At 34.8% G+C, this 25,665-nt stretch overlaps 1 protein-coding gene across 7 annotated transcripts in view; it reads left to right on the top strand.

The window, feature by feature from the left end:
- Window positions 1–25,665, top strand: part of SENP6 (SUMO specific peptidase 6) — a 115,286-nt gene that overhangs the window by 70,961 nt on the left and 18,660 nt on the right. For 6 of the 7 annotated variants that reach the window (XM_036094083.2, XM_036094079.2, XM_036094078.2 and 3 more), the window contains 7 exons: window positions 3,122–3,354; window positions 6,504–6,674; window positions 12,758–12,791; window positions 13,191–13,385; window positions 14,404–14,630; window positions 16,165–16,274; window positions 16,429–16,545. In XM_036094083.2, coding sequence (XP_035949976.1) covers window positions 3,122–3,354; window positions 6,504–6,674; window positions 12,758–12,791; window positions 13,191–13,385; window positions 14,404–14,630; window positions 16,165–16,274; window positions 16,429–16,545 — 1,087 coding nt within the window. The remainder of the gene's footprint in view (window positions 1–3,121; window positions 3,355–6,503; window positions 6,675–12,757; window positions 12,792–13,190; window positions 13,386–14,403; window positions 14,631–16,164; window positions 16,275–16,428; window positions 16,546–25,665) is intronic. The other variant, XM_036094087.2, reaches the window with a different exon arrangement.

Raw genomic sequence — 25,665 nt, 5'->3', positions numbered from 1 at the left:
TTTATGATACATTTTAGTGTTATACCAGTACAATATTAAATATTGTTAATGTCATTTGAATCTTTCCTAATGATGAGGTTTTTACATTTTAATGGTTAGATATGAAGAAAACTCTCACTAGGTAGTTATTGGGTACTATTACTGAGCCAAATGTTATATAGGAAACTTACCATCCTGAGGAGATTTCTAGGATGAGAGAACTAGAAGTTAATAAGGCTAAGGTGATAAGTTAAAAAGAAAATAAATTTACGTGGTTTTGAGGTGCCTTAAGTGGTTTAATATTCAGAGCTTGACTTAGGACCATATCAACCATGAATTAAAACCATAAAGCATAAATTTCATTCACTCCCCTGCTCAAAAAAGGAAAAAAAAAAAATGAAGACTAAGTATTTCCCATTAAAATACATGGAAAAATAGGTTTTAAGAATCTTTTTATTAGTAATAAAAAATATCATTTATTGAATGCTTATGTGCCTTGCTTTGCATGTGAGGTAGACATGAATACATCCCATTTTATAAATGAGGCAACCTAGGCTTAAGGAGCTTAACTTCTCAATATTATATACTTAGGAACTGTTTGAGTTTAGATTTTCATAAAACAGGTTTTTCTGGTTCTAAAGTCTGTTTTCCTTATATACTTAATCATTCTTAAATTTGTATTCCTATTAAAGTAGTTTATTATCATGAAACTTTTATTATGTCCTGGGCGGTCAAATAGTAAATAAAATGTACAGTGTCTCAAGTAGTGGTGATAAATTCTGTGTAGAAAAGTGAAGGACGGTCCAAGGAATAGAGTGTGCTAATTGTTAGGTGTCAAGATGAGGAAGGGTGCTATTTTAGATAGGTGGTAGAATAGGCACCTTTGATAAAGTAACTGTTGAAGAGAGCCCAGAATGAAGTAAAGAGAAGGATGTGCTGATATCTATAGGAACAAGATGGAATATAAGTACAAAGATCCTGTATTAGTGTGTTTGGTTTTCCGTAACAGAATACCATAGACTGAGTAGCTTAAACAACAGAAATTTGTTTTCTCACAGTTCTGGAGACTGGGAGTCCAAGATCAAAGTGCCATCACTTTGTAGACAGCCACCTCCTCAGTGTGTCCTTACATGGCCTTTCTTCTATGCTTGCATAGAGAAACCTCTGCATTTCTTCTTCTTATGAGGACACCAGTCCTATTAGATTAAGGCCTCACTTTTATGACCTCATTTAACCTTTATTAACCTCATTTAACCTTCTTATCGGCTGTATCTCCAAATATAGTCACAGGGGTTTAGAGCTTTAACGTATGTATTTTGAGGGGACACAATTCATCCATCATAGACCCTGATGCAGAATCTTATGTATCACATAGAATATACAGAATGAAATTAGCTATGAGAACAAGATTTTTAAGTATATGGTGTCTTTGCACACTTCCCACTTGCTTTGCAATTATGGTGTCATTGAGCACAACCCTCATTTATTTTAAGTTAATAAAACAAGAGCCATGTAGTATGATTCTATCTGTTGCAGCATTGGGGCTTTTAAATGAATTTTTTATATAGTAGATAGAGAAGTTTTAATGTCCCTGAAGCATCATAAAATTATCAATGGAACAGTATGCTTCCTCTTTAATATATATGTTTCTATATGGTTTTTTGTAAATAATTGATGTAGTTCATGAACTTTTTTTTAAAGTTTATATATGTCAGGCACTGTGCTAAACCTTTTATATATTAAATCGTTTGTTCTTGTGACAGTTCTTTGAAATAGGTACCATTTTAGACCCTAATTTCACAGAGAAGAGAAACTGAGGTAAATAGTAAATTAAAAAACCCTAACTTTCAAATATGTATAAATCTGCTTAGACCTGCTAATCTGGCTTGTTAGGTTTTTTGTTAATGAAATGGTTCCAAAAAGATCCAGTTTAGCATTTGCTCCTGAGACTAGACAGCAAAATAAAAAAGATAAGTGGAGTGATGCTGGGGATTATGCCTCTCTGGGGCATGTGTATTACTCAAAAAATATTAACTAAACATTTACGTATGGGATTCTAAAAAAAAATTGCTTCTACAAGTTTATGTGTTCTTCAACACATGATTTTTGAATTCTTTTTCTTCACCAGGCGGTTTTAGACTCAGAATATAGCAGTGAACAAGGCAATGATCCTGCTCTCTCATAGTTTTTATGTAGTGAGGAGAGAGCAAGTAAACATCTACAACAAAAAACAACAGAAAATTTATATCACAGTTGTTATGAATATGCCAAGTACCTGTGTGCTTACTTTAGATTGGGTAATCAATCAAAAAGCTAATATTTGATGACAGAAATGCAAAGTGTTAGGGGAATTGCAATCCAGACAAAAACAAGCTGTGGAGTTTGAGGAACAATATAAATGGATGGTGTGCCTAGAGCAGAAAGAGGGGATAATAGAGTAGTATAAGAAAGTTGAAGTAGGCAGTGGCCAGATTATGTACATTTATAAACCATAGTAAGGAGTTAGGGTTTGACTCAAGTGCATTGTGGGTGGCTCTGGGGAATTATGATATAAAGATGGGTTTGATAAGACCAATAATGAGCAGAAGGTCTAAGAGCAAATTCCCTTCATAATATCTTTTCATGCCCATATTCACTTACTCCACAGAATTTACTGAGCAATGAACACTGGTCCACATTCTCCCAAGGACCAATTATGATTTTAGTGATTTCCTATGTGAAATAAAATTATTTGGTCACATGGAGTTTCACACACATTTACAATGCATGCTATTTACAATGCAGATTATCTTCATTCTTGAGACTTTCTAGAACCCTGAAATAGATCTATGATAAACATTTAAATTTTGCTATAACTTGTGTATATTTCCTGTGTGGGTGATGGTAATGGACTACAGAATAATTTCATATTTGTATATTCTATTTAAAAAAAGCTAGTTCTTATGCTTTTTTTCATTTTTAATTGTCTCCAAATTTAACTTTTCATCAGATAGAATGGATTGTATCTTCATTCATTTTTATTAATCTCAGTTCTGGAAGAGATCCAAAGCAAATTTGGTATATTTCCTGCTTTGGTATAATATATTTACATATTTAACTGACAGAAATGAAATACCTGAAGTATTTAACATTTTCTTTATAGTAATTTTGTCCAGTGATGATGATGATGATGACAATGACAGGACTAACAGAAGAGAAAGCATATCTCCTCAACCTGCTGATTCAGCATGTTCTTCCCCAGCACCATCCACTGGAAAAGTAGAAGCAGCACTAAATGAAAATATCTGTAGAGTAGAGCATGAACTAAGAAGCATTCCAGCAGATTCAGAGTTAAATACAGTTACATTGCCAAGAAAAGCAAGAATGAAAGACCAGGTACTTTTCATATTTATTGCCATTTATTCAGATTAAGTCCCCCCTTTGGGATGTAAATACTTTTTTTAGAGGGAAATTTGGCAGTGTCATTAGGAGAAAAAGATAAATTATTCATTAAGTGGGGCTTAAAATAACCAATTGGAAGATTATTTAAAAGAACATTAAAACATATACAAAAATAAATTTCTATTAAATTAAAAGCTTAAAATGTGAAAAATTCAACAAGAAGAAACAACATCAACTTTATAGTGAAATATAAGTATGAACAAGTATATTTGTATAATCTAGTGGACAGGGAGAAGTCATTTTTAACTTGGATGTATTATACTATGATGCTATTGTATGCTATGTTTTATTTTATATTTTAATATATAAAAATTTCAAAATGTTCAGGTGGCAAAAGATAACAGAAATTATGTCAATAAATGGATCTAGAAAGGAATGTTTGTAATTTGTAATCTAAAGATAGAGAAAGACAAAAAGGGGAGAAAATTCAGATGAACTTAACACTTTAAAAATTAATACAAAATCAATTAATATGGACTGCTGGCTAGACTCCAAGGGAAAGGGTACTTTTCTGATTTGCAGGTGGAAAAGAAAGTTGTTATGGCCTTTTGGGAAAGCAGTTGTAAAAACATCTATTAAAATTTTTTAATGTGTGCTAAATGACCAAAATATTCATTCCCTAGACTCAGTCTCAAACTTTTCCCTACAGAGAGGGAGTATCTAAGACCGTATGTATAAACATGATTATTGGCAAACAAATGCAAACAGAATCATTGTTCATTAATACGAAGTGGCTGGAGAAATTATGGTATATCCATACTGTAGACTATTATGCAGCCATTGACTAAGAATTAGAGCTGTATAAATGACTTTTAGGATTTCTACATGGTATTGGTAGGTAGGAATACCAAGTTACAGAAATTTATGCATATTTTTTTTATTTTTAGAAAAAACTTTTAAAAAATAAAAACTTGTATGTTAAAAAATTACATATACATGTCAGGAATTGTTATCAGTATAGATAAAAATATGGAAACATATATACTTCGTTGTTAAGATGGAAAACGAATGAAAAACAGAGTAACTATAATGATGCTAGAAGAATATGGATTATTTTTAATATAATTTGGGAATGCCTTTTCAAGCATTTCAGCCAAGCAAAAATAGTAAATGAAGAGATGAATATATTTTATTAAATGGAAAGTACAGAACAGTATACCAAAACACCATAAGCTGAATTTGATAGGTAAATGTGAGTGGGGGAAAAACAGTGAACTGTGTGACAGTGTGAGTTGGTCCTTTACGTATTTTTTGTTTCTTAAAAATCAAGAAATGGAAGCAAACCATAGAAAAATGAGTAAAGGAAATGAATAGTTTTAAAAAGGTAATGAAGTACTGAAAATGAAATTAAAATACATTTTGTTAACTGTCAGATGTTGAAAATTTTTGAAGTATGTAATAGTGTTCATTTTGGTTAGTGTTTGGAGAAATGGAAAGTTGAGTGTGTAAATTGGTATAGCTATGCTGGAGGGCAGTTTGACAGTAGTTATATATAATACCATGATTTAGCTGCAAAAATGCTTGGAGGAGAATAGTGTGTCATGGGGTAAGGTCAGAAAGAACTCATATATCCAGCCTAGGATGGTTCGATGAAATAAATAATGAATTTCCATATGATGGAATTTGTGGGTGAACAGTTTTCAGACTGGCACACTGAATAATAAGGGTTCCTCAGTGCTCTTTTAGAGGCTTCTTGGGAGGATGTGGACCACCCACTTCTAGACTCAGTCTCTCCACTTCGGATTCAACTGGAGCAGCTCTTAAATTATGTATTTTATTAATGAGCTAAATAACATTTCATTTGAAGAAATAATTCTGAAACTAAAAAAAGGGCTTTAAACCTCTTTAATAGGTTTCTATTAATAATTTTGGAAAATATTCATGATTAATCTGTGATAAGCCTGAAAAAGCAGTTTGGAGGAGGAGGAGGAGGTGTGTGTGTGTGTGTGTGTGTGTGTGTGTGTGTGTGTGTGTGTTTTGTTTTAATACATATTTTTTCTTATGCCATACATCATAGAAATACCTCTAGAGGGACAATTTGGAGGGTGTGTGTGTGTGTCTGTGTGTGTGTGTGTTTTGTTTTAATACATATTTTTTCTTATGCCATACATCATAGAAATACCTCTAGAGGGACAATGGGAAAATAGTGCCTGTCTCTATGCAGTGGATTTTTTTTTTCTTGCCTTCTGTCAAGATCATGTTTTATTCTTGTGATAATAATAAAATTTTTAGCATAACTTCAGTACAATTAAATTATATACCCAAAATAATATATTATGATTAATTTGCATGTGGAAGTGGCTGAAATCTTAATAGATCAAGTACTTTAACATTTTAAAATATATAAAGAAGAATCTTTTTGTAAATAACCATTCACCTAAGTACCTGTTTTCTAAAGAATTCCTGATTTAGGGATGCCTGGATGGCTCAGTCAGCTAAGCGTCTGCCTTCTGCTTGCATCATGATCCTGCTGGGATCAAGCCGCATCAGGCTTCCTGCTCAATGGGGAGTCTGCTTCTCCCTCTGCCCCCCACCCCTTTTCTGCTTATGGTCTCTTTCGCTCTCACCTCTCTCTCAAATAAAATCTTAAAAAAAAAAAAAAAAAAAAGAATTGCTGATTTAATCCAAGCATTATAACCACTACCACTATTACTAGCTAACTTTCGTCTAACATTTTACTGTGCATGAAGCACTGTGCTAAGCTGCTTGTATACATTAGTTCATTTGAATACTCAGTATTTTACAGTTTAGGAAATCAAAGGAGTTATTATTTTAAAAATCAGATAATTAAAAGGTGGTATAGCTATGATTTGAACCTAGGCAGTCTGATTCCCAAATTACCATTTCTCAATTCTGTGCTATTAATGGAATATCATGTAATGACTAGATAAGGTATAGCTGGACAAAATAGGAAGGATTTCTATTATATGAAATCAATAAATATTCTCCTGTTGAAGTAAAATCAGTCTTTTATGTTTTGATAATTACATTTTTTTATGTTGCATCCTCTTTGCATATGTGTACTTAGTTTGCAGCCTTGTTTTAGTTGCTTAATTAAGTGAAAATTTATTTTTCTTTTTCAGTTTGGTAATTCTATTGTCAACACACCTCTAAAACGTCGTAAAGTGACGTCTCAAGAAACTTTAGTTGATCCTGTATCTTTAAGCTGCCAAAGTTCCTTTGACAGTGTCATTTTAAACTGTCGAAGTATACGAGTAGGAACACTCTTCCGGCTATTAATAGAGCCCGTAATTGTAAGTACATTCGTAAGCTTTTTACTGTACCAATTATGAGATTCAAAATTCCATAGGGAAGGCTAATATATAATATTTAAAAATTTTTTAATTAAAATGTTTAACTTAATAGAATATTAAAAATTATTTCAAGATTTCAAATTGCTTTAAGAGAATATAGACAAGTATAAACAGCTCCTTACAATAAAAATCACTGGGTAAAAACTTATAATGTAATGTTTAAGGTAGTGACATATTCATCATAGAAAGATACTTATTCTCACTAAGTTAGAAAACCAGTATTTTACTATTTTATTCTCGTGCCAGCTCAGTGCATGAAAAGAGTATTTTAAAGAATGATAATGAGAGAAAGAAGGATCCAAAAGCTTTGGGGGCTGCAGAAAAATGTCTTTTGCAGCATTAAGACTCTTAGATGATTGGAATAAATTGCCACCCAAGAGGCATTGTGCTTTTGGACTAGTTCATTGTCCACAAAGCCTAAAGGACTTTCTATAGTCCTTATTATACTTGTCATACTTGTTAATTCTGCTGCCACCAGTCTAATTCAAATGCGTATTTTCTATTTGAAATTTTAATATAATCTCCTTAACCAGCCTTCTTAGTCATCATTTTTCTTTTTTCTAATGTATTGTACACGTTATTGGTAGATTAATCTTCCTATAGCACTGCACTTAGTTTGTACCTTTTATTCTATAATGACTTAACTTGGTGTCCCCAGCTGTCTGTTTTCATCTATTCTTTCAAACCTGGTCCCCTAGTATTGTTCCTTATACATAAAGCAGAGTCTTTAAGAAAACACATTGTATTACATCAGGAAAGTTAAAAGGTAGTTTTATTATTACTATTTAAATTATGGTAAGTAGTAGTTATTTATTTTCTAGGAGTCATAGTTTCATGATACAATATGATCAAAAGGAACAAAAAGACTTATAAGTTAATGTAGGAGAAAATGAATTATGGACCTGATTTCTTACTAGAGCAAAGCTGTATGGGAAACCTGCATTTTTTTTTAATCTTTAACTCCAGCTTCTCACCATTAAAAAAAGTACTCCAGAGATTTAAAGCAAATAATATACAGACTACAATGTCCAGTACCCAGTAACATTGTAACATACATCAAGGTTGTCAGGGATTTATGAAATTTGTGTTTTGTTATAGGTCTTCATAGTATAGATTATCTTTCCTGGTTTCTGTCAGTTAATAAAAATGTCATTCTAAGTCAAAATACCTCAAAAATTCTCAGGGGTACCCTGTAGGTTTTATGGTTTTTCCCCACATTAACACCGTTATTCAGAACTTTTCAATATGATAATTAAGGTTTTGCTGGTAAGTTAGACATTTAGTTGAAAGTGGCATAATTGGTCTCAAGGCTAGCTAACAAGAACTACATTGGCGCGCCTGGCTGGCTCAGTTTGTAGAACATGTGACACTTGATCTAGGGGTTTAAATAGTCTCCACACATGTTAGAGATTAGTTTATTTATTTATTTTTTTAAAAGATTTTATTTATTTGCGAGAGAGAGAATGAGAGACAGAGAGCATGAGAGGGAGGAGGGTCAGAGGGAGAAGCAGACTCCCCGCTGAGCAGGGAGCCCGATGAGGGATTCGATCCCAGGACTCCAGGATCATGACCTGAGCCGAAGGCAGTCGCTTAACCAACTGAGCCACCCAGGCGCCCCTAGAGATTACTTTAAAAACATTAAAATTGGAGTAAAAAAATTTTTTACATGCAAGTTGCCAAGTTAGGTTATATATGATCTAGTGAAAGAAACTAACTTCATGAATTTATTTTAAGAAATGAAAGACAAATTTTTTAAAAATTTAAATAAATAAAGGCAGTACATGTAATATAAAATGTGTTCATGCAGGTTTTTTTTTTTTTAATGCTAAATGAAATATTTCAGCCAATAAGTAGTTGAGTTTATAATGTGGAATTTTGTAATCTATGGTATTAACTTTCCTTGTACCATGGGATTTTTCAAGAGAACGTTCTTTGATGAAGTATAATTAATCTGCAATTTCTTCAGATAATGTATTAAAAAAAGAGATGATTTGGGGCACCTGGGTAGCTCAGCCACTTAAGCATCAACTCTTGATTTTGGCTCAGGTCATGATCTCAGGGTCACGGGATTGAGCCCTGTGTCAAGCTTCGAGCTGGGCATGGAACCTGCTTGGAATTCTCTCTCTTCCCCCTCCCTCCTCCCAACTCTCTCTTTCTCTCTCTTGCTCTAAAATTTTTTTTTTTTAAATAAAAGATGATTTGACATTTTCTTCTTGAATATAACTTCCTTATGTTTTATAGTGAAATAATTTATCTGCCATGTCATCATTAATCTCAAACCAATTTTAAATGTTTTACTGTTTTATGTACTTTATCAAATGTCATTTATTATTGGGTAATTTAATTCTTTTAAATTCATTCATTGCAAGAATTGGTACTATCTGGAAGTGCCAATTTTAAATCTTTTTATTTTATTTTTAGTCTTTTTTTTTAAAGATTTATTTATTTGAGAGAGAAAGAGCATAAGCAGGGGGAGGAGAAGGGGCAGAGGGAGAAGCAGAGTCCCCACTGAACAGGGAGCCCGATGCAGGGCTCAATTCCAGGACTCTGGGATCATGACCTGAGTCAAAGGCAGGCACTTAACTGACTAAGCCACCCAGGCACCCCTTTTATTTTATGTTAGGTTAGGTTAGGTTAGGTTATTCTTAAGTAAGCTCTCTACACCCATCATGGGCTGAACTTATGACCCTGAGATCAAGAATCACATACTCTACCAAGTGAGCCAGCCAATTTTATTTAAAAGTAGTGCCTTTAAAAGCAAATACTTTTATTTTACAGGAAAATGGCTTACATTGTTGGGAATACCATATATACCTAAATATAATGCAATTCCTCATTTTTCCAGTGAGAAAATTGAGAAGATGTAAAACTAACTTAAATTTAGAAACTCTTGGAGATGATGGTGAAATAGCCCAGTGTCTACTTGTAATTTAGTTACACACAAATTTTTAAATGACAGATACTTAGACATGCTTCTATTTTTATATCTCATATGACAGTGTTATTTAAATGTTTCCATGTTAGTGTTTATGTCATCCTTATTGCTACTTTTTGAGTCATCTAACAATTTAGCATATTACCTTCAAACAGTTTTTAGAAGGTATGTTTTGTGACATGCTAGACTTTGCAGTTGTAATAATTACTAAATTTATTTTATATTTCTTTGCGTCCTTTTTCTACATTGTGAAAATTTTTAAACAGAAGAGTTGAAATAATTTTACAGTGAACACTTCTAAAACTCCCAGCTAGATTCTTCCGTTAGCATTTTACTAAACTTGCTTTTCATGTATCTGTTCATCTTTCTATATATCAGTCCAACTTATTTTTAAGTAGGTTCCACACCCATTCTGGGTCTTGAACTCAAAATCCTGAGATCCAAGAGTTGTGTGCTCTACTGAGTGAGCCAGGTGAATTATGTCCAAAGTCTAGAATGTCCAATTAATTAATTTTTAAAATTTTAGTGACCATATAGTGTAATACTAGTTTCTAGGGTGGAGTTCAGTGATTCATCCCTTACATACAACACCCAGTGCTCATCAGAAGCCCTCTTTAATACCCATCACCCATCTAGCCCATCTCCCACCCACCTCCCTCCATCAATACTCAGTTTGTTCTCTATTAGAGTTAAGAGTCTGTTGTGGTGGGGTGCCTGGTTGGCTCAGTCGATTAAGCGTCTGCCTTCAGCTTGGGTCATGATCCTGGGGTCCTGGTATTAAGCCCCATTGTCGGGCTCCCTGCTCAGTGGGGAGTGTGTTTCTTTCTCTCCCTCCTCTCCTCCCTCCCCTCGTGCTCTTTCTCTCTCTCAAATAAATAAAATCTTAAAAAAAAAAAAAAAAGTCTCTTGTGGTTTGGGGGCACCTGGCTGGCTCAGTTGGTTAAGTGTCCGACTCCGGATTTCATCTCAGGTCATGATCTCAGGGTTGTGAGATCGAGCCTGGTGTCAGGCTCCAAGCTGGATGTGGAGCCTGCTTAAGATTCTTAAAATTCTCTCTTCCTTCTGCCCCTCTTCCCCCTCTCTTTCTCTCTCCCTCTCAAAAAAAAAAAAAAAAAAGAAAGTTTCTTATGGTTTCTCTCTCCTTTTCTCTTTTCCCCCTTCCCATATGTTCATCTGTTTTCTTTTTAAATTCCACATGAGTGAGTCAGATGGTATTTACCTTTTTCTGACTTATTTCACATAGCATAATATGCTCTAGCTCCATCCACGTCGTTGCAAATGGCCTCCAATTTATTTTTAAATGCATTTTGAAATTCCTGTGTCTACGTTTTTCATTCTCTTAATGTAACACACAAAGTGAGTATTAATTCAGAATATAGTGGGCTTAATATGTCTTCTCTATGTTAAAAGAATTTAGTTAGAAAATCACCTTTTAGGGGCACCTGGGTAGCTTAGTCGTTAAGCGTCTACCTTCGGCTCAGGTTATGATCCCGGGGTCCTGCAATCGGACCCCACATCGGGCTCCCTGCTCTTTGGGAAGCCTGCTTCTCCCTCTCGCACTCCCCCTGCTTGTGTTCCCTCTCTTGCTGTGTCTCTCTCTGTCAAATAAATAAATAAAATCTTTAAAAAAAAAAAGAAAGAAAGAAAATCACCTTTTATAACTACCAGTAATAACTGATTGAGACAAGATCTTCAGTGGATGCTAAAGCCATTAGCAGAAAGGTTATTAGGGAACAGGATATTCACAAGCTTTCAAGTATCTCTCCACAGATTACTATTTAATTACTAAGGGAAAAATATATCTTAACAGCGGAAAGACCTGGCACATTGCCTTTGCCAAGTGATTAAGCTTTGTATCAGTAATGGGACAGCCTGACATCATGTGCCTTCAAGTATGATATAGTAGGAGGTATAAAACATCACCTGTATGCTATATTTGCTGGAAATGTGTGGCCTGAATTTTAAAATGAGGCAACACAAGTTCAAGATGTTGTCTATTTTGCAGAACCTAGCCTGGATTCTTCAATGGTCATATCATGAAGAACAGAAGGGGGCAAATTTTTGGTCCTGACTGGGGTAGACAAAAAAGACAGATGTAACCTTGACAGAATCATGGATTGGAGCACAATAAAAGGGGCACCTGGGTGGCTCAGTCAGTTAAGCATCTGCCTTCAGCATAGGTCATGATCCCAGGGTCCTGGGATCCAGCCCCACGTTGGGCACCCTGCTCAGCAGGGAGCCTACTTCTCCCTCTCCTGCTCCCCCGGCTTGTGCTCTCTCTCGCTCTGTCAAATAAATAAATACAATCTTAAAATAAATCACAATAAAGAACAATTTTGAATAATTGGGAAAGTTTGAGTAAGAAGTATATATTGGATGGAGTTAATCTTGATCTTCTTAGATATGGTAATGCTGTTTTGGTTGTGTAGGAGAACATCTTTGTTCTTGGGAGATGTATCCTGAAGGATTTAGGGATGGACTATCATGATGCCGTCTGCTTGTTTTATGCTGGTTTAGCAAAAAAGGAGATGTGTATGTACATAGAGTGATGGGGAGTAGGTGTGGCAAAATTTTAACAGTTGGTGAATCTAGGTAAGGAGTATTTAGGATTTCATTGTAATATTTGGTCAACATTTCTTTGAAGTTCTAAGAAATAAACCAATAATATAAGAAATGTTCTAAGTGGGGTGCCTGGGTGGCTCAGTCGTTAAGCATCTGCCTTAGGCTCAGGTCATGATCTCAGGGTCCTGGGATCGAGCCCCACATCGGGCTCCCTGCTCAGTGGGGAGCCTGCTCTCCCTCTCCCACTCCCCGTGCTTGTGTTCCCTCTCTCACTGTCTCTCTCTGTCAAATAAATAAATAAAATCTTTAAAAAAAAAAAAATGTTCTAAGTGCTTGAATAAAAAGGTGAAGCTTGCCTTTCTGAAAGATAATTTGGAGTGGGGGGATATTTCATATTTAAGTACATGGTAGATGGTTTCGTTTTTCTGCCCTCTGTAGTCTAAGTCTCAAATAATGTGTCATTTAGGGTATTTGTAGCAAAATCTTCATAAGACCGTGGTTGGTACTAATTTATCTTATTTTTTAGTTTTGTTTAGATTTTATCAAGATACAGCTAGAAGGTAAGCTTTTTTATGTCTTTTTACTCACTAAAGCTTTCTTTACAATAAAACACTTTACAGGAATAAAATATTAAATGATATTCATGGAGTTCATGAAGATGATTAGTTATTACATATATCTTCTTAACAAAGGGCATGTATCTTAATAGTGTAATTTCATTCTGTAACATCATAAAACCTATGTTTAATTTTATAAGTATACTTCATTAGAAACCCCTTCATTTGGAAAAAATGTAGAAGTTTCTTTAAGATAGTTATATTTTTCATTTCCCACTACACTTAATATTTTTAGAGCGTAGCAAATATGTGGTTAACTTTAAACTTGTATTTCCTCATCGTTTCCTCCATTCATGATTTTAAGAATTGATTCCTTTTCTAATTCCATTTATTTTCCCCCAGAACCAGAAAATGATCCTGTAGGGATTACTTTAAATACCTCTGATCTAACTAAATGTGAATGGTGTAATGTCCGAAAATTGCCAGTCGTGTTTCTTCAGACAATACCAGCAGTTTATCAAAAGCTGAGCATGCAACTGCAAATGAATATGGAGGATAAAGTTTGGAATGATTCTAAGGGAACAAATAAATTAAAAAGTAAGTTTTGTAGAACACATGATAATAATACATACAGTGCATTGCATAGCAGAGTGTGAATGTGCTTTAATAGATGCCTTAGATGTGTATTATCTATAATCCTTATAGTGATCTTGTAAGATACATAATTATGTGTATTTATATGTATACACACATATATATATTATGTAATATAATTCCCATGTTATAGATGAGGAGAAAAGCCCACAGAAAGTGGAATTTCTAAAGATGAAACCCAAGTTTACCCATTTAGAAAGTTTTCAAAATGGGTTAAAACTCAAAAAAGGTTTGCACTCCTTATTTTAACACTATAATCTGAGTAAAATGAAAATTTTGTAATGCACTGGTAGGAGTGCTAAGTATAAATCAACCATATAATTCTGGAATCCTTGAAACAGCCTGAATAGGAAGTTTGCTGGCTCATAGAATAAGTCTTCATCCTCTACAGTAATAGATGTAGTTTTCCAATTTGTTTCCCTTCACCTCTAACATTTATGACATAGCATGACTAATTGTAAAGTAAATACTTTTCAGCAGTAATTGCTTTAGCTTAATGATGAATAAATGATAGCTACTATTAAAGCTGCAAGAATCAGCACATTAGTGAATAGCAGTTTTTGCACTTAAATTCTCTAGAGATATTAATAGTTCACCTGGCAGTTTCTTATTTGTGTTTGACAAAAATGTTAATTGAAATATATTTAAAATTATATACAGATTCTATGAGATGAAATAGATTAGTTACATCCATGAATAGATTTGTTCTTAAGCTTGCTGCTAGGGTAATGTATTCTGGTTCCTTTTTCTTAATAACTTTTAGGTGACATTGTTAGGTGACACTGTCACTGGTCTTTATTCCAGTATTTATTATATATCCACTGTATACCGAACAGTATTTTGAACATTTACACCAGATTTCTGGTGATATCCTTGGAAAGAACTAGTTGTTACTCTTTTCTAATATCTATTTGCCTATTTTTTTTCTTTTATACTTAAAGTTATATTGATTTCTTTTCAGATTTGGAAGAACAATACATAATTTTAATTTTTCAAAATGGCCTTGATCCTCAGGCAAATATGGTATTTGAAAGTATCATTACTGACATTGGCATAAAGAATAATGTGTCCAATTTTTTTGCAAAAATCCCCTTTGAAGAAGCCAATAGCAGACTTGTTGCCTGTACAAGAACATATGAAGAGAGCATCAAAGGAAGTTGTGTGCAAAAAGAAAACAAAATTAAAAACGTAATTATGTTTTTTAGTTTTTAAAATAATGGGTAGCTTTAAAGCGAAATATGTTTCATTATACTGCTCATTTTGGACTTAGATTTTTTTAAATCCATTTCAGAATTATTTGCTTTTATATGTGATTTGTAAACTATCTTGTGGCAAAACATTAATGGCGGGTTGGTGACTTGTGACATAAATAGTACTTGATATAGGTCTCAGAAGCAGTTTTAGTTCCTTTCCACACTGTATTCTTTTCATCTTTTCTTTTTCTTTCATCCTTTTTTCTCCCCCCCCACTCTGAACATACATGTTCATATACTGCTACATTCAAACTGATTGTTACTTTTTTTTTTTTTTAAAGATTTTATTTATTTTGATGGAGAGAGCAAGCACACAAGCAGGGGTAGTGGCAGTCAGAGGGAGAGGGAGAAGGAGGCTCCCCACCGAGCAGGGAGCCCAATGTGGGACTCAATCCCAGGACCCTGGAGTCATGACCTGAGCCGAAGGCAGACACTTAACTGACTGAGCCACCCAGGAGCCCCCAAATTGATTGTTACTCTTAAATTTGCTAGTGGTTCCCAATGATGCCATTGGCTTCAATACAGATAAAGGAATTTTGGTCCTTGATGTACATTTATAAGTAACATGTGCATACATGGTTGAAAACTTAGGAAACAATACATGCCATTTGATTGTGTCTATCAACATATGTATCCAGTTCTGGAATAACTAATCATATAGTGGGTAACTCTGAAGCCAGCTGAACCAAAAGCTGTGTATTCTTATAACACATAGTACAATGTTAAATAACACAAATTTGTCCCCTAACCCTGCAACTGAATTTAACCGACTTAATTTATTAGAAATACTTAAAATCTTTCAACCTGCCTACAATTTGGAAATAGGGCTGTTCAAGGCACAATTTTGGTGAAGTCGAGAGAGGTCTCACAGAGAAGAGGTATTCACACAGTTAGTGGGTTGACAAAAAGAACAGAAGAAAGGGGAACCATTCCCTTTCTTTTGCAGAACTTGCTACAAGAGATTATTAATGAGGAAGAAAAGAGCAACTGAAGCCATAAGGCAGCTGTGATAGAATAAAATTTCAATGCAAGGCTCTTTCTTTAAGGACATCTTCATTCTGGGGAACTGAATTTCGTTGGACTGTGTTCCCTGAGCCTCTGCTCCCATATCCCATGGATTGCCTAGTCATTGAACTTAGGTGGGCCTCCACTCCCAGAATCAAAAACCATTATATCTGTTCTTTGGGTTTACAAATATAATTTAATTTAATAAGGATGATAGAGATCATAGACAAGATACCAGAAAACCATTGTTACAAAAACTGGAAAAGTATCACTGTTCGAGAAACTATACATACAGAGAATGTGGGCCCTAGTTTTGCCTGTTCCTTATTTTTAATTGTTAAAAATCATGTATACTTTTTCATATTTAAAAATTTTTTAAATTGTAAGGTATTCTTGCCTTGTGCTTGCTTTTTTATTGAAAAATTTCCCAATTGATTTTGTAAACTGATAATATCCTTTACCAGGTGTCCCTTGAATCTAAAATACAACTTAAAAACAAGCAAGAATTTCAATTTTTTGATGATGATGAAGAAACTGGAGAGAATCATACCATCTTCATGGGCCCTGTGGAAAAGTGAGAATATTCATTTACATTGCAATGCTCTTAAATTTGTTTTCTGTTTTATTACATTTCAGTTACATACATACACACACGTATATATTTGTTCATTTGCTTGTGGTTTGTTTTTTTTTTTGTTTTTTAATTTGTTTGTTTTATTTTGTTACAGATTGATAGTATATCCACCACCTCCAGCTAAGGGAGGCATCTCTGTTACTAATGAGGATCTGCACTGTCTAAGTGAAGGAGAATTTTTAAATGATGTTATTATAGACTTTTATTTGAAGTAAGTTAATTTTCTACTTTCTTTTAACATATCTTTAACATTCTATAACATATATCTTTGTTTTCTAGAATCAGAACTGTTTGGGTTTTGAATTCCATCACTGCCACTTATTGTGTGACATTTGGGAAATTAATGTCTCTACCTGTGTTTTCTCATTTAAAAAGTGAGAAGAATAATAACATCTAAAAGGCTATGAGAATTAAATAATACACGTCAAGCATTAGGAAAATACTTGGCACATGCAGCATGTTCATAAATGCTAGCTTATTGTATTGTTACATTACACTGTTTTAAGCCTTTAAAAAATTGTTACTACTCTAATTTAGGTAATAAACTGTTGAGCAAGCACAAAAGTATGATTTTACTTGATATTCATCAAGTGCTAGCTATGTGCCACATACTGTGTTAGAAGTTTATGGTCTTGTAGGGAAACACGAATACGGGATTAAAGATTGACGGAAGTATTAACATGGTATAGACGCAGCAGCAAAAGAATGCTTCATTCTCTTTGGGGGTTGGGAAATATAAGGGACCAAGAAGCTTTCCTGGAAGAGCTTACATCATGACCCAGTATACACATGCATATACATGTATGTGCAGTGTGTTTATACATGTATAAATTTGTATGTGTTTACTGGTTTGTGGTATAAAGTGAGTGTATATATGAAACAAAACAACTATCAGTGTATCCAGCACTTGCCAGTATTTTCTAGTTTATTCAAATGTATTTCATAAAACAGTATTTTTTTGAAGAACTGGTTGTTGAAAGCTGCTGGATTGATTTTATAGCCTACTAATGGTTGCAGCCGGCAGTTTGGGAAAAGAGTACATTGTTAAAAAGAGTGAAAGGTTTTGATCAGAGATGTGGTATAATAATTGAGCTTCCTTTTTTTTTAATATAAAGGTTTTTATTTATTTATTAGAGAGAGAGAGCACAAGCAGGGGGAGCAGCAGAGGGAGAGGGAGAAGCAGGCTTCTCACTCCTCACTGAGCAAGGAGCCCGATGGTGGGACTTGATCTCAGGACCCTGGGATCATGACCTGAGCCAAAGGCAGACGCTTAACGACTGAGCCACCCAGGCGTCCCATAATTGAGCTTCCTTAAGATCATTTGACAAGCATGTTCATTGTGGGTGTCTAGATGAGAGATGATTTAAGGAAATTTAATTAAGGTGATAAAAGAAGCCTGATTAACGGGCACTTGGGTGGCTCAGTTGGTTAAGCTTCCAACTCTTGATTTCAGCTCAGGTCTTCATCTCAGGATTGTGAGTTCAAGCCCCACGTTGGACTCCACACTGAGCATGGAGCCTACTTAAAAAAAAAGAAAGCCTGATTAAGGCATTTTAATTGGAATGAAGAGGAAATAAATGTTTTTTAAGAGGTACAGTTCTTTAGCAACTGAATGAATGGATATTAAGAAGGAGAGGAATGGTTGGCAGATAACTCCTAGCTTTCTGACTAGTGAGACCTGCTAAATGATTTTGTCACTGACTGTGAAGCAATGAACAAAAACAGAACGGGTTTGTTTGGGGGTGGGGATGAGTTTGCTTTTAGATGTTTGTGATACAACAAAAGGGACAGGGCCAATAAACAGTTGAGTATATGGCTCTGAAGGTCATTTGAGTTCTGGCCTGGAGACATAAAAAGTTAGGAGGCTTTACTTTGCAAGTGGTAGTTTAATTATGAGAATAGGTAAAATTGCTTAGGTAGAAATACAGAATGAGAAAAAGAGCTATAAGGACAGAATCTGGAGAGTTAGGGAAGAAAGAGATTCTTATGAATAAATTCTGAAGGATTTGAGAGGTAAGAAGAGAAATCCATAGTGGGTTATGTCCTGAAATTGAAGGGAGTTGAAAGCTTTAAAAGAGGATACATTTAGTTGGGTCAGTACAGCAGAGGTTAAGGCAGATAAGGGCTCAGAATAACTTTAAGGTCACAGTGACCCTGAGCTAATAGGGGTCAGATGTAGACCTGGACTTGTACCCTGGTCCCTGGGGGATAATGAGGTACTCTGTTCTCTCTCTGTCCAGCAGAGGTGTATCAGTGGAGGCCTAGTGGGGAGACTCCCATCCCTCCTTGTAACACAGAGCCCCTCTATCTCTCATAATAGTGGCCTAGTAGAGAACCTGAACTTCCATCCCCACCTGGCAGTAATGAGGTGGAGCCCACTGCACCTACTAGAAGGTGGTACCGGGGAGGCCTCTAAAGCACAAGAATTAAATAAGATCTAGAATCCTGTAACATAATACTCAAAATGCCCATATTTCAATCGAAAATTACTTCTCTCACTAACAAGCAGAGAGATCTCAAATGGAACGAGAAAATATAATGTAAATAGTCAACACCAAGATGGCACAGATATTAGAATTATTAGAATTGTTAGAATTAGAATTATTAGAATTAGAATTATGACAGATTTTAAAGCATCCATTATAAAAATTCTTCAGGGAAAAATTGTGAACATATGTGAAACTTATGAAAAAATAGATATAAACAAGAAAGAAACGGAAATTTTAGAACTGAAACTATAATAACAAATAAAAGCTTTTATAGGCTCAACAGCAAAATGGAGAGGACAGAGGAAAGAGTCAGTGACCTAGAAGATAGAACATATCACCAACTACATCCTATTTATTTATTTATTTATTTATTTTATTTACTTTAGTTTTTTTATTTAGTCATTCGAGACACAGAGAGAGAGAGAACATGAGCAGGGGCAGAAGCAGAGGGAGGGGGAGAAGCAGGCTCCCCACTGAGCAGGGAGCCCGATGCGGGGCTGTCCCAGGACCCTGGGATCATGACCTGAGCCAAAGGCAGACACTTAACCATCTGAGCCATCCAGGCGCCCTTATCTATCTATCTATCTATATCTATTTATCTATCTATCTATCTATCTATCTATTTATTTTTAAGATTTATTTATGTATTTGAGGTGGGGAGTGGCAAGGAGAGAGGGAGAGGGAAAAAGAGAATCTTAAATGGACTCCCCACTGAGCACGGAGCCTAAGGTAGAGCTCCATCTCCCGACCCTGAGATAATGCCCTGAGCCTAAATCAGGAGTCAGACGCTGAACTGACTGAGCCACCCAGGCAACCCTAATTACATTCAATTTAAATGCACTATTTATATCTCAATTAGAAGACCAAGATCGGCAGAGTAGTGGACTAATTAAATACCATAGCCCAACTATGTCCTGTCTTCAAAGATAATAATATATGTAAGTTGAAAATAAAAGGACAATAAAAGATACTAAACAAATATTAAAGCAAGAGTTAACTATATTATTATCAGAAAAATAAAAAACAATTACCTGGGCTAGAAAGGGACACCATACAATAAGTGAATCCACCAAGAAGACTTAGCAATCCTAAATGGGTATGTACCATACAACAGAGTTACAAAATATGTGAAACAAAAATGAACTGATCTAAAAAGAGAAACAGACAAATCCACAAATACAGCTGGAGACTACAGTTCCCCTCTCTCAACAATTTTTAGAACAACTAAACAAAATCGACAAGGTCAACATCTTCAACCAACAGGATATACTTCACGTCAGGGGTGACTTTATATTCTGTTTATGTTAACTATATCCTATTTTCAAAGGCATTTTCCTTTTGAAGATTTGATAGTAGTGGAATATGTTTCAGTAAATTATAAAATGTATCATAGATTTGCTAGCAAGAGAAACTGCCCTAGATTTTAAATGCTTAACTTTGCAGATGTTAGACTTCTCTGAGACCTAACAAACACATTCAAGAATGAGTTAAAAAAAAAAAAAAAAAAAGAGTTCAAAGTTCTTCATAGCTAAGACAAAAGATGTTATCTCCTACAAATGGCCAACAAGTGTATGAAAGAATTTTCAGTATTATTCATCAGGGAAATACAAGTCAAACCCACAAAAAGTTATCACCATTTGGATGGCTACTATCAAAAAAAAGTAAGAAAAGAATATAAGTGTTGCTGAGAATGTTGGTAAATTGGATTCCTTGTGCACTGCTGGTGGGAATATAAAATGGTACAGCCACTAAGGGAAACAGTATAGTGGCTCCTCAAAAATTAAAAATAGAACTACCCTACGATCCAGCAATTCTACTTCTGGGTATATATCCAAAAGAATTGAAAAGTATGGTCTCAAAGAGATACTTGCACATCTGTGCTCGTAGTAGCCAAGAGGTGGAAGCAACTCACATGTCCATTGATGGATGAGTGGATAAACAAAATGTGGTATATAGATACAGAGGAATATTACTCAGTTTTAAAAAGAAAGGAAATCTGTCACATGCTACAAGATGGATGAATCTGGAAGACATTACGCAAAGTGAAATAAGCCAGTCACAAAAACAAGTAGTGTATGATTCCACTTATATTAGGTGTCTGAAATAGTCATATTCATAGAAAAAGAAAATAAATGGTGGTTATCAAAAGCTGAAGGGTGGGGGAAAAAGGAATTGTTTAATGAGTATAGAGTTTCTGTTTTGCAAGATGAAGTTCTGGAGATCTGTTTCACAACCATGTGAGTATACTTAACACTACTGAACGGTACACTTTTAAAAATGGTTAAGATTGGGGGGGCCCCTCACTGGCTCAGGTGGTGGAGCATGCAACTCTTGATCTTGGGGTTGTGAGTTCGAGCCCCACATTGGGTGTAGAGATTATTTAAAAATATTTTTTCAAAAGATGTTTAAGATTGGGAGTGCTTGGCTGTCCCAGTCAGTGGAGCATGTGTCTTGGCCTCAGGGTTGTGGGTTCGAGCCCCACTTTGGGTGTAGAGATTAATTTAAAAATAAAATCTTTTTAAAAAATGGTTAAGATTGTAAATTTGCTGTTATTCATTTTTATCATAATTTTTAAAAAATATTATCTCTTAATTCTAATGTATACTACCTTAAGAAACCAAGCAAAAAGTCTTGAGTGTGCAGAACAGTACCACTGTTGTTGGATGAAGTGTTGTTCTGTGAACGTCAGTTTGGTCAAGTTGTTTGGTAGTGCTCTTTGGGTCATCTTTGTCCTTACTGATTTTATGCCTACTTGTTTTATCAGTTATTGAGAAGGTTATATATATACCAAGTATGTGTGTGTATGTATATATACACTTGGATCTCCAAGTATAATAATGGATTTGTCTGTTTTTCCTTTCAAATTCATTTTGCCTTATGTATTTTAGATATTTGTTGTTAGGTACATACAAGTTTATGTTTCTTGGAGAATCAACCCTTTGTCATTTGTAATGTCCCTCTATATCCTTGATAATGTCCTTGTTCTTAAGCCTACTTTGTTCAAAATGAATATAGTTACTCCAGCTTTCTGTTGGTTTTTGTTTGCATGGTATGTATTTTTCATCCCTTTACTTTTAATTTATTTTTTTTTAATAGTTTTTGGTTTTGAAAGCATATAGTTGGATCTGAAAAATAAGTTGAATGCCTGTGTTTTGTTTACATTGTAGCTTATTGTATTTCATACTTAAATCTTTACTTTTTACACTGAGATAGAGATTTTATAGTATTTGTGTATACTCTTGAAATTCTTTATCTGTGTATACTCCTGAAATTCTTTACATTTTCAGGAGGCCCCTTAACATTTTATAGTAGCACTTTAAAACTACATTAAAGTTACATTATCTAAAAGCTCTACCTTTTCTGATGCAAATCAGTATTCCAAATAAAAAAGGAAACCTAACAAAATGCATGGTTTTTAAAAAATCTGTTTATGGGGTACCTGGATGGCTTAATTGGTTAAGCATCTGACTCCTTTTTTTTTTTTTTTTAAGATTTTATTTATTTATTTGACAGAGAGAGACACAGCGAGAAAGGGAATACAAGCAGGGGGAGTGGGAGAGGGAGAAGCAGGCTTCCCGCTGAGCAGGGAGCCCGATGGGGGGCTCGATCCCAGGACCTGGAATCATGACCTGAGCCGAAGGCAGACGCTTAACGACTGAGCCACCCAGGCGCCCCAGCATCTGACTCTTGATTTCAGCTCAGGTCATGATCTCGGGGTCCTGGGATTGAGCCCCACATCACACGCCCCACTCAGCAGAGAGTCTGCTTAAGGATTCTCTCTCTCTCTCTCTCTCTCTGCCCCTACCCCTGCTTGCACTTTAGTGCTTTCTCTCTCTCTAAAATAAAATAAATCTTTAAAAAAATAAAAATCTGTTTGTCTCATGACATGCTTAGAAGTTAATTAAAAAGAAACTTTTTTCTTAAACTTCTACCAGACTGCTCATTCTTTTCCATTTCTAACTCTACAAGTAGGAAACAAACTTTTTTTCACAGTGACTTTTTTTTTTTCTTAACATACAGTGTTGTGTTAGTTTCAGGTGTATAATGGTACAGTGGTTCAACAGTTCTGTACATTACTCAGTGCTCATCAAGATAAATGTACTCTTAATCCCAGTTATCTAGTTCATCTATCCCCCCACCCATTTCTCTGGCAACCACCAGTTCTCTGTTTTTAACAGTCCGGGAGGGGGATTGCCTCTTTTTTTCATTGTTTGTCTTGTTTCTTAAATGCCACACATGAGTGAAATCATATGATATTTGTCTTTCTCTGACTTATTTTACTTAGCATATACCCTCTAGGTCCACCCATCTTGTTGCAAATGGCGAGATCTCATTCTTTTTGGTGGCTCAGTAATAATCCAGTGTGTGTGTGTGTGTGTGTGTGTGTGTGTGTGTGTGTGTACACACCACATTTTTATCCATTCATATATGGATAAACATTTGGATTGCTGCCACCTCTTTGCTATTGTAGTTAATGCTGTGATAAATATAGGGGTGCATATGTTTTTCAAATTGGTGTTTTCATTTTCTTTGGAAAAATACTCAGTAGTGGAATTACTGGATCATAGAGTATTCATTCTATTTTTTAATTTTTGAGGCACTTCCTACTGTTCTTCCACAGTGGCTGCACCAGCTTGCATTCTCACCAACAGTGCATGAAGGTTCCTTTTTCCTCCACATTTTCACCAATACTTGTTATTTCTTGTATTTTTTTATTTTATCATTCTGTCAGGTATTTTTGTGGTTTTTGATTTGCATTTTCCTGATGATTAATGATGTTGAACATCTTTTCATGTGTCTGTTGGCCATCTGTATGTCTTTGGGAAAATGTCTATTGATGTCTTCTCCCCATTGTTAATTGATTTGGTGGTGGTGGTTGTTGTTTTCTTTTTCTTTTTCATGTTGAGTTCTTTATATATTTTGGATATTAACCCCTTATTGGATATATCATTTGCAGATATGATATCTTCTCCCATTTAGTAGGTTGCTTTTTTATTTTGTTGGTTTCCTTCACTTTTTATTTTGGTGTAGTCCCAGTAGTTTAATTTTACTTTTGTTTCCCTTGCCTGAAGAGTCATATCTAGAAAAATGTTTCTACGCTGGTCAGAGAAATTACTGCTTATGTTTTCTTCTAGAATTTTTATGGTTTCGGGTCTCGCATTTAGATCTTTAATCTATTTTGAGTTTATTTTTGTGTGTGGTATAAGAAAGTGGTCCAGTTTTATACTTTTGCATGTAGCCATCCAGTTTTCCTAACATCCTTTGTTGAAAAGACTGTTTTTCCCAGTGTATATTCTTGCTTCCTTTATTGTAGATTAATTGACCATATAAGTGTGGGTTTATTTCTGGGCTCTCTATTCTGTTCCATTGATCCATGTGTTCATTTTTGTGCCAGTGCCATACTGTTTTGATTACTACCACTTTATAGTATTTCTGGAATTTGAGATTGTGTTACCTCCAGCTTTGTTCTTCTTTCTCAAGATTGCTATTCTGGGTCTTTTGTGGTTCCATACAAATTTTAGTATTATTTGTTCTAATTCTGTAAAAAATGTTGGTATTTTGATAGGGATTGTATTAAATCTGTAGATTGCTTTGGGTAGTATAGACTTTAACAGTATTGGTTCTCCCAATCCATGAGCATGGAATATCCATTTGTTTGCATCATCTTCAGTTTCTTTCATCAGTGTTATATAGCTTTCAGAGTATGCTTCTTTCATTTCTTTGGTTAAAGATATTCATAGGTAATTTATTAATTTTTCTTTCTCCTACGTCATTATTAGTGTATAATCAATAGATTTCTGTAGTTAAACTCGTCCCTGTGACTTTACTGAATTCATTTATTGGTTCTAGCAGTTTTTTGGTAGTCATTTTTTTCTTTCTTAGTGATGGAAGGAGAATGGGGGGGCTACAGGGAGATAGAGAATCTTAAGCAGGCTCCATGCCCAGCACAGAGCCCGATGTGGGCTCAATCTCATGACCCTGAGATCATGACCTGAGCCAAAATCAAGAGTTGGATGCTCAACCAACTGAACCACTGAGGTGACCCTTTCTGGTGGAGTCTTTAGAATTTGTATAGAGTATCATGTCATCTGCAAATAGTGAAAGTTTTACTTCTTCCTTACTAATGTGGCTGCTTTTTTATTCTTTTTCTTGTCTGATTGCTGTGGGTAGGACTTCTAGTACTATAGTAAATAAAAGTTTTGAGAGTGACCATCCTTGTTCTGTTCCTGATCTTAGAGGAAAAGTTATGTTTTCACCATTGAATATGATGTTAACTGTGGGTTTTTCATATATGGCCTTTATTATGTTGAGGTATGTTCCCTCTAAACTTTGTTGAGAGTTTTTGTCATGAACGGATGTTGTACTTTGTCCTATGTTTTTTCTGCATCTATTGGCATCATCTGGTTTTTATCCTTTCCCTTTTTTTTTTTTTTTTTTTTTATCCTTTCCCTTGTTAAGGTAATGTATCATGTTGATTGATTTGTGAATATTAAACCACCCTTGTATCCCAGGAATAAATCCAAATTGATAATGATGAATGATTTTTTTTAATGTATCATTGGACTTGGTTTGTAAATATTTTGTTGAGGACTTTTGCATCTATGTTCATTAGAGGTACTGGCCCGTAGTTCTGTTTTTTTTTGTAGTGTTTTTATCTGGTTTTGGTATCAGGGTAATGCTGACCTTGTAGAATGAATTTGGAAGGTTTACTTTCTCTTCTATTTTTTGAAACAGTTTGAGTAGAACAGTTACCAACTTTTCTTTAAAGTTTTAGAAGAATTCACCAGTGAAGCCATCCAGTCCCAGATGTTTATTTGTTGGGAGTTTTTTGATTACTGATT

The sequence above is a fragment of the Halichoerus grypus genome, chromosome 9 (assembly GCF_964656455.1).
Source record: "Halichoerus grypus chromosome 9, mHalGry1.hap1.1, whole genome shotgun sequence".
Lineage (NCBI taxonomy): Eukaryota > Metazoa > Chordata > Mammalia > Carnivora > Phocidae > Halichoerus > Halichoerus grypus.
Note: the sequence above shows the minus strand (reverse complement) of the source record. Positions and strands in the feature narration are given on the sequence as shown.